At 42.7% G+C, this 10,211-nt stretch overlaps 1 protein-coding gene and 1 long non-coding RNA gene across 2 annotated transcripts in view; one reads left to right on the top strand and one right to left on the bottom strand.

Moving 5' to 3' along the window:
- Positions 1-1,186: 1,186 nt before the first annotated feature.
- Positions 1,187-8,905, bottom strand: LOC106810299. Its single transcript, XR_001393991.1, has 3 exons — positions 8,863-8,905; positions 8,434-8,479; positions 1,187-1,309 (listed from the first exon to the last, which is right to left on the bottom strand). It is a non-coding gene; the product is annotated as an uncharacterized LOC106810299 (long non-coding RNA).
- Positions 8,906-9,035: 130 nt separating this feature from the next.
- Positions 9,036-10,211, top strand: part of LOC106810298 (amyloid beta A4 protein-like) — a 111,762-nt gene continuing 110,586 nt past the window's right edge. Inside the window, exon 1 of the mRNA XM_014813606.1 lies at positions 9,036-9,202. Coding sequence (XP_014669092.1) covers positions 9,134-9,202 — 69 coding nt within the window. The 5' untranslated portion in view covers positions 9,036-9,133. The remainder of the gene's footprint in view (positions 9,203-10,211) is intronic.

Here is a 10,211-nt window from a genome sequence, read left to right as displayed (position 1 = left end):
GGGGTGCATAATTTTAAATTATGTAGCAGTTATCCTTCTCTAAATGCCGCGATGCAATTGCTAGTAGTACCACTGATATAGTTACTTGCGTGCATGCACTTATAAGACGCTAACCACTTAAGAATATATATATATGTGTGTGTGTGTATATATATTTGATGATCATGCCAGGGTTCTCCAAGCTTTTTCATTATAGCATGGCGGGTGCTGCCTTTACGGTCCTAGTTGCAAATCACCAAAGGCGGTTTGCGTGCTAGGGGGTCCGGGGGCTATGATATTTAGAGTGGCGGGTGCATTTTAGGATGGCGGGGATCGACGATAGCCTGGCGGGCCGCTCTGCTCTTGGAGAACCCTGCATGCTCATTTGTGTCAGGGAGTCTATAATAGGCCTATTATAGACTCCCTGGTTGTGTGTAATGAATGACCTTCAGGCTGACATTGAATAGCGTCGATGCTGAGAGCTGCCCAAAGGCGATCGAACCAGGATCCCACTACCCTGCTCGAATGCTTGCAATGATGTAGTTCACCTCTGACAAAATTATAGTCAACAGCTCAAACATAGTATTATATAGTTCACACAAAAAACAGGCTGCGACCCCTCACACGCACATTGTTTGAAAGAGTCTGGTTCTCAAACACTGGCTAACACGTTATTAAACCAAATCCCTATCCTGCCTTATACAAACACTGGCTAACATGAGCATTCTAAACGCAACCAACCCCAACCCAAACATTAACACTAATCACCGTCTGACGGGATTTGCCGTTTTACGAGTTTTCGGAGTTTTAAACTGGAGATGTCATTCGGAGTTCGGAAAGCCTTGATAGCCAATAGCATGAACATATCTATTATCTACACACATAGCTGGCAGTCTGACATTATATATACTTGTTTTGTTTAATAATTTTATCAGGCGCTAATAGTTATGAATAAATAATATTATTAGCTCTTGAGTGTATAGATACGTTCATGATAACAAGTACAGCTAAGCAGCTATCTGCTTCGATATTTCGTCACATAGCTATCCGGATTGTGAATAATTATTATATTTTTGATATTTATTGATATTTTACACGTGTGGCAGTACGTATTAGATTCGCAACAGCACTCAAAATACCAAACCACTATATAAAAAAACTTTAATTAATGTAAATATTTCGAGTTGTTTAGAAGGCTAACCTGGTCCATGGTACAACTGGAACGTTGGATGTGAAGGCACCGGCGGGCCTATGCGATTCGGCGTTCTCTGGGCTTCAGGCTTTGTTGCATCCGCACGTCACACTCACACACGTACGCCTTATTCACCCACTGAAATAGTAGAGAGTAATGAGTATAGCAGATGGCTTCTATTCCATTTGGGTAACCTTGATAGAGGTTGCCCTTTTGATTTTCTGACCCTATTATTGATGCTATAGGTGGCAGCAGAAGTGCTGGCAGTAACAAAAGTAGTGGTGGTCACGGAGATTGTAGTGGTGGTGTTGGTGGTGGTGGCGTTGGTGTTGGTGGTGATGTAGGTGGTTATGGTTGTAGGTAGTGGTGGTGGTGGTGTAGGTGGTGGTGCCGGCAGCTGGTGGTGGTGGTGGCGGCAATTGTCATAATAATATCAAGAGCGTATAAAAAAGGTATATTCTTTATACGCTCTTGATAATATTAATGAAGATCACGTTGGTAGTACTCTTGAACAGTTAGCTAGGATAAGCAACATACTTTCTCTTTGGTCAGCAAACCGAAAAAAATGTCATCATTATCACATTACAACAAGGACCAGTGCTATACTTCCATACTAGCTCCCACGCATCCTTTACAGCATTAAATCTATCTATATAAATACAGCTACATGCAGTTTACCTTTACACCCGACCACCGTACACTTGAAGATGTATATAATCCAACGCGAACTTCTTCGAAGACACTATACCCTTTCTTCTTGTGCCCGCTGCCGATGTGGCCAATGGTAGCAGAGACTATAATTAAACCTGCCCAGCTGCACAGCGAAAATCCACGAGCAAGCGTTCACGCCCACGCGGCCAACACACGCGCGCACACGCTCTCCCCTACCTCCGTCTGCCCTACTTCCTCCTCACAACAGTCTTTTTACCTCGTTGACGACGCGATAAAACGCCTTTGTCTATTTACGTCGCGTTTTATCTGCCGCGGGTTCCCGTTTTTACACGAAATCTACCAAAATGGCTGCTGCGTGGAAACGCCGTCATCATGCCTGCCAACCAGTGTATGATTCAAACAGGATGATGCTCCAGCGTGCATTCTATGTGCCGGAGCAAACCGATCAATACTCTACAACGAGCCGAACACTGACGCAAGTGCTTTTGTTACTATATATATATATATATTATATATATATATATATATAGTGTTTTGGAAGGCAGGATGGGTTTCACTTTGATTACATTGAAATCACCGTTTTAAGATTTATTCTAGGGGCCGTGGTTACACAGTAAAAGAGGATAATTCGAAGACTTATCGAACCTAATACCACGTAAAATGTCCAGATTGCACACGATACAATTTCATATAAATCACGAAAATTTTAATGGAAAACATGAACGTGGTTAGAGTAGTTGGGATGAAGTAATCGAAAACCATACCACACGAGAATTGTGAGATCGCTAGCTAAATAGGGCAATAGAAAACCATTACTGTTACACTGCTGATATAATAGGATGAACTACTCATATATCATTGTGTTAAAGTGATTACGTCACCGTAAATAGTAAAAAATAAAAATAAAATATAAGTCATTCTGTTCACTTTTTATGGTTAAATTGCTGCATTATACTTCTTATTTTACTATATTGTTTGATGTGAACATACACTCGTGACGCATACATAGCCCATAGCAAGCAAGTTAGGAACACTCATATCAAATCGTCTAGGTTTTTTGGATTTTTAACTAGCTGAGAAACAATCTTCTCAGGTAAGAATTTGACGATACGTTTAGTCCCGTGAGTTCTTACTTTTAATGTAAAAAAATGGCAACAAAATTTTTACAAATTTTACCATAGAAAATTCGTGACGTAATCACTTTAAGTAGAACGGGGTTGCATATATCAATCTAAATATTACATTTTGGATTGACGTTTTTTTTAGCTGTGTAGCCTAGCCGCATTGCATGCTTCAATTACAATGTTGGGCCTGACTACATGTTATATATAGTATCATATCTGTGATGAGTTGATTTATAATAGCAATTCTTTGATGGCATTTCAGACATTATCACTGGTCGTAGCTTCACCATAAACTATATTCATTTCCCTCAACCTCGAAATAATAACTGATCTCATGCAGAAATATGCCAATAAATGACGTTTCATCAAGAACACCTTTTTGCAAATATGAAGATCAATCATTTCACTGTGATGCCATGCTTTCTGCTACAATGTCACTACAAACACTGAGTATTGCCCCCTGTACTCTGTCAAATAGTAATTCCCACCATGTATATCGCCATGCCTCGTAATGCATGAGACATATATAGATATATTATGATAATAAAATATGCCGCATGACAGATTGGAACGCCGCCACCCACCTTTAAGTTAACACACGCGCACGCGATTTATGTTTAACCTATTTCATGATATAGCACACTGGCCAAAGTACACTTCTTTAACACTTATTTTTCCAAGACCAAATCAATATACGCAGACAAAGTAAACCCACCCGGAACGACACATTGGCTACCTGTGCTTGTACGCAGACCTCGCGTAACTGCCACAGCTGTTATCGTGTTTGCTACCGTGCTAACACCAAACGGGACTCCTGGTGTTTATAATTAACTTTGCCGACGCTTTATCAACAGATGTTACACGTAGAATCGTGTCACTGGCTCCATTATCTAGACCTGCTGACCTGTAAATGTCTATACGATGCGATTTTATCATCTCATTTAGCCGCCACTGTACAATGAAATTCGTAGCATCACGCATATATCACCACTCACTTCAACAAATTCAAGATACAAAGTACACGCGAGGTACAGCATCGATTACACAGCCGTGTTTGTCATCTCAGATCAACTGCTCTGAATGTTCGCATAACCGTGGTAGTCTAAATATTTCCATTAGTCAGATAAAATATTACAGATTGGCACATATATTCATTCCACATAGAGAACAAAAACAGAAGCACATACATGCAGGTGTACTTCTGTGATCTACTTCTAATCATAGTATTGTATAGGTTATAATAGGAAGTTATCACCTTATAATAAAGATAGTGTCAGGTACCTACAGTATTTTAGATATTCATATATTGATACAAAAGACACAACAACAAAGCACATATCTCGATGTACTGTTGATACTACTAATAGAAAATACACAACCACAAATTTAACACACATTAAATTTGAATATATAAATATTTGGTTCTAGGACAAATACTCCCGGACAATTACCCCCCAGACATTTACCCCCCGGACATTTACTCTCCGGACATTTACCCCCCGGACAATTACTCACTTGGTGTTCATTATTTATTGTTGAACAGTGATACAAGAAGGAAGTCGAGGAGGAGGGGAGAAAGTGGTGGAGGAGGAGGAGGAGGGGCAGAAGGTGGGGAGAAGGTGATAGAGGAGGAGGAGGGGGAAAAGGTGGACGAGGAGAGTAGGAAAGGAGGTGGAGAAGGAGGAGGAGGGGAGAACGTGGGGAGGTGGTGGAGGAGGGGGAGAAGGTGGAGAAGGAGGGGGGAGAAGGTGGAAGAGGAGCAGAGGACGTGGAGGAGGATGAGGGGGAGAACGTGGGTAGAAGGTGGTGGAGGAGGGGGAGGAGGGGAGAAGGTGGAGGAGGAGGAGGTAGAGAAGGGAGGAGGTAGCGGAGGGGCAGGTGGTGGAGGAGGAGGAAAGAAGGCGGTAAAGGAGGCGGAGAGGAGGGGAAGGAAGAGGAGAGGAGGTGGAGGAGGAGGGGGGGGAAGTGGGCCCAAAAAGTGGTGGAGGAAGAAAAAGGAAGAAGGTGGAGGAGGAGGAGAAGAGAGGAGGAGAGGAGGAGAGGAGGTGGAGGAGGGAGGAGGTAGAGGAGGGCGCCTCTACCTCCTCCTCTCCTCCTCCGCCATCACATTCTCCCCTCCTCCTCTTCCTCCTCCCTCAACCACCACCTGCACGTCCTCTCCCCCTCCTCCTCCACTACCTTCTCCGTCGTCCTCTAACTCCTCCTCTAAATGTCCGGGGGGTAAATGTCTGAAGGGTAATTGTCTGGGTGGTAAATGTCCATGGGGTAATTGTCCGGGGGTGATTGTCCGGAGGGTAAATGTGATAACAGAAATTTGATATTAAAAGACAAGTAGAAACAAACATACCATTTTTGGGCAGAGACTAATTACTGTAATATGAGCAGGTACCCCCCTCATGTGCCATCAAAAAATCTTGAAACTGTTCATTATTACTGACTTTTGCTGTGCATTTCGACTTGCCCATACACGTACTATGAGTATGATAGGCACAAATAATGCAACGTATAACATTAATTGCAATTAAGCATTTTGCCAAGAAAGTACACAAACACAAATTGGACAAATGTTATAAACACATTCGTTTTTTATAAATCTAGAATTTGTTGAAGTGGGGTAGTTAAATTATGAGCGATATGCTACTAATTCCATTCTACCGTGGCGACGAAGTCTCAAATCATATCCTATAAAACTGTTTTGTATTTGTCGCCAGACGGGTTATTCGACAGGACTGCGATGAACTGTTGTCGCGTATATAAGCAGTGGCAGCCTTTTGCATAGACTAGTTCGGTGAGAGTTGGCAATTTATTGTAACCTATTTGTGAAGCCTTTTTTTGTGCGATTTGTTTTTCAATTTTATTTTCTATTTGTGATTTGTTACGAAAGTTACACTAGTTATGAGGAAGAATTCTTTAATTGCACCTACGCAAAGATATGACGAGTTATATAATCTAAGATGTAGCTGAAGAAAGTCCAGCCCAGTCTGCCGAGCGTAGCAACCTGTACGTAAGCTTATTTTAATATTCAGATGTTGTCACTGTTGTGCACACCAAAAATGTGCCATTGACGGACGCGAGTATGTATCAAAGCCATAAAGTACACGCAGAACGCTCGAGTGGTGACATCTATGATCTTATTCGCACGCCGCGCATGCAGCTATCATCGCCCGAGCTTTTGTCGAAACTGCCTAGCTTGCTTTTCAGACTGGAGTCCAGCAGGTAGAAGTATGAACCTGTAATGTTCCAACAGTCATAAGCAGGCTAACCCGAAGATAGGCTTGATTCTTGAACAATACACAGGAACACCGGCATTCTAAAGGACAGAACATTTTCATACTCTCTTGTCACCACAATCCAATTCTCCATTTAAGGAAATCCTAAGTAACAGCACAGTGCTTGGACCTCACCCTTTCCAGTGCTGCTACACCAATGACCTCTCAGTTCAGGTTCACAACCCAACTTTGTGATATTTTGCAGATGACTGCCTGCAAAAATCTCACATCTTATCCGCGAACAGACACACTAGAAGATGTAGCCAATTTACCTGCAAGAATTACAGCAGTGGGAAGAAATCTGCATAATAAAACCCACTAAGTCTGAGGCTAACACATTTATGAAGAAAAAGAGTATCAGAACAAAAGCATTCGCAGGACTACCCTAGAGTCCTTTCCTTTGGCACCAGAATGAATCACACACACTGACAACACCACAAAGAATGTCAGCAACACCAGTGCTTCCTCCAGTGCAACATCAACATAACCGGCCATTTTGGTCAATGAGTGATGCTAATATTCATTGCCTTTATTTTGCATACCGTAGATCAAGATTGCTGCCTGGGATCCATCAATTCAGTCCAAGAAACATGGTATAGAGACGATGCAGTAACAAGCTGTACTCTTTATCAACACTCACTCTCTAATCACAAACCAGAGTTAGAAATGAACTTTTGAACAAGGGAGTCCAACGGACTGCAGTCTGAAGTTCAAAACGAAAGATATTAGCAATAACGCATGTGCTTATTTTGAAGATTCATGTGGTTGCACGTCTGCCCAATTTTCTTTGGACATTTGCTGAAAAAATATGGCAATTCCTCGAGGCCGTGCTCTGGAACGAACTAGTTAGTATAGCAGAATTTTCAGGGAGTCACACAGACTTCTGCATGTGTCAAATCAGGGAGTCCAACAGTAAATCAGGGAGTATTTGACTCCGAACTCGCGTTAATTTTGCAGCCCTGCAAACTTACCATCAGACTGAGCATCACAGCCACGATAGAGGCTCTGGCATGGACGACGCTAGAGAAATGTCCAGAGAAGCATTGCTATGTACAAGATATAACCTACGATTCAATCAGTCTGACAACACAGACTATAGACTTATGACCGTGAGACACATTTTACGGCAGACCTCGCTCACAACCCGTCATCCACAATCAGGAGTTACGAGTGAATGCCTTTAACCAGAGTTTCGTTCCCAGCTCTGTCAGACTGTGTAATATCGCTGCTGCATGTATGCGATGGGATGGTTGAAGGCTTTTGGAGAAGTCTTGTCCCAGGGGCGTGTACAGGATGTGTACCAGGGGAGGGTCTAACCGTAACCCAAACTTGCAAGCACGCGAAGGGGGGGTCTGGGGACCTCCCCCCAAAAAAGTTTGAAATTAGACCCCCTTAGATGCGTTTTCTGTGCGAGCAGGGGGGGTCCGGACCCCCTAGACCCCCCCCCCCATACACGCCAGGGCTGTGTCCTAGAGGGAGCCATCCTCACCTACTACACAAAACAAATACACGACTAAGCAGGGAAGTAATAATACTTTCAAGTCATGGCTTCCACCCCCACATGCCTAGGTGCCACTTTGGGAAGGCACATTACTGCACCCAACTCATTATTTATTACCTACATGCTGGTTTGTAGCTTGGTTTCATTCTCTGAAGGCATGCATCTCAGCACCTGTCATCCAGTGTAATTGGCACCGGCAAGTATCAGAACATGACATAACAATTACACACGATTTGCTTTCATTGTATCCCTGTGACGAAATCTTTCGTAATTTGAATGCAGTCAGGATTTGGTGTAAGCGGAAGTAGCTGACAACTCTCGCTACCTCCCCATCATAAGACTTGAATGGGTAGTGCTGCATGTACACCAACCATCCAGAAATGCATGTCACTGCATGCACATAGGGATGGGTACTTTAACCAAAAGATAGCAACATTGACAAGAACAACAAAGATGAAGAAAAAAAAGCGCTCGAGACGAAGAAAAAAAAGTACAAGAAGAAGAAGAAACCACTGGTTTATCATGGCCGGCACACTGTATCATGGAAGATATAGATATTGAGAGATAGATTACGCATGCTGGGTCAGTGGGTGTAGGAAAGTAGACTTGCGTCGTATACTTTTATAGGCTTACTCAGACTAGTGTTAGCGGTGTTGGAAAACTTAGCTCTACCCCCAGTGTGAGTGTAGTACTTACTAGTCCCTTCGCTCCCCTTCGCTAGAGCTAGGAAACTGCTCCACATCTGAAAGCAAAAAATGATAGCCTAGGCTATAGGTTAGTAGGTAGAGCCAGGCAAAATGTAGCCACAAGTTACCTTCTCGCTTCTCACCACGTGGCCTACGACGTGAAACAGTCGTACTCGTAGAGCTTGGTCGGGCTAGGCAAAATGAAAATGGAAATTGACGTGTAAAGATGACTCAGTCACTCGATCAGTACTACTCAGACATTCGACTTTGACACCTGTTTGCAAGAGAAACAATTAACTCAATCAATGCAGCCCATTGGACAAATTTCACATGTTAGAGTAAGATAAAGTACTACCTTAGAAGCGTCAACCGTGCCCTAGCGCTGGGATCTATCCAACAGCGATAGCTATAAAGTATCAAATGAAATGGTGACACTTACCTTGTGAAAGACGTGACTTTTCAAATTACATCTTCGCCGCGCCACACATGAAATGATGTTGGAGCGCCACCTATGCCGTAGAAAATGCACGATTAAACTCACCAATCGTAAATAACTAGTATTGTGTCGTCACTCGTTTGACCTAGGTCGCCGATATACGTATGTACCGTATACCTCTCCGAAGGCTGTACGTGAGTGAGAGCTAGAAGATCAAACACCTACCGAGGAGACAGAAATCTATCATTTGAAAACTGTTTCTTTACAGACAGCAATGAATTTGAGTGTTGGCGTGTTGCTGGGACTGTGTCTCTGTACACGGGTCATCGGCGTCTACTTAGAGGTATGTAAATGTTAATTGTTTACCTGTTCAAAAACGTACGTGTACGACTCTCTGTTGTTTATCTTCTTGGCTTGGCTACCTGGGGGCCTGTGCGGTGGTGTAAACTGGCTTTCGCGATAAGCTACCGTGCTATTTGCTTTACGCATGCTGAATTACTGTAACAGCGCAATAGACGTGTATATTACAGAATACAGTACTATTACTAGTAGTACTAGTAGTATCTAGTAGTTTTGTACCACCACTGGCCCTAGTATATGTGAATCTATGTAGCAGTAGTGTGACGATTATATTGTACTGCGTGATAGCCGGCAAAGCTAGACTACTTCAGTGATTCGCTACAGTAGTGCTTTAATTGCGTTTTTCCTCATTTACATGTTGTTGCCCTACTAATATAGTACTATTACTCGTTATAAATTCGATAAGCTGAAGTCAATGACGATGTCTATAAATGACTTTAATTACAACATGAATCCTCTCACGACTGCGCGATCGTTCTATAAGGCTGTACTATAATTAGCATTGCGGCTTCTGCAGCTGGCATGTATAGTTGCACTTCAATCTGTAGCTCATCTCGATGGATATTATACTCTCGATGGGTATTATATATATACTTCAGTAAACTACTCTTTGCAAAATGAGTTTTCTTGATGCCATTGTGCAGCTTCGTGTCATATCGCAATATTTGACAATAGTGATAGTGATGTGCACACTTCGTAAGTTGTGACAGTTTGTGCTGTAAGAAGTATTCGGTTTAGAGAGCACAGGCCAGTGAACTTGGCTTCAGTTCAGACTATATGGCCGACTTGGCGAAATATGGGGTGAATTCAGGGCAGTCTGGTGATGATACGTGTTTCTGCCAGGGTGTTGGTTGTCTGGTTTAGTTTGGCGGGTATCTGGCGTGACGTGAACACAACAGAGCCAACGCTTGACCGAAAAGCGTATGATACAGGCCTACAACTGAGTGATCATAGTATCAGGAGCTAATAATGACATTATTAGCTCCTGATAC

Source organism: Priapulus caudatus, unplaced genomic scaffold (assembly GCF_000485595.1).
Source record: "Priapulus caudatus unplaced genomic scaffold, Priapulus_caudatus-5.0.1 Scaffold429, whole genome shotgun sequence".
Classification (NCBI taxonomy): Eukaryota; Metazoa; Priapulida; class Priapulimorpha; order Priapulimorphida; family Priapulidae; genus Priapulus; species Priapulus caudatus.
The sequence above is the reverse complement of the archived record's forward strand: the minus strand, read 5'-3'. Positions and strand labels throughout refer to the sequence as shown.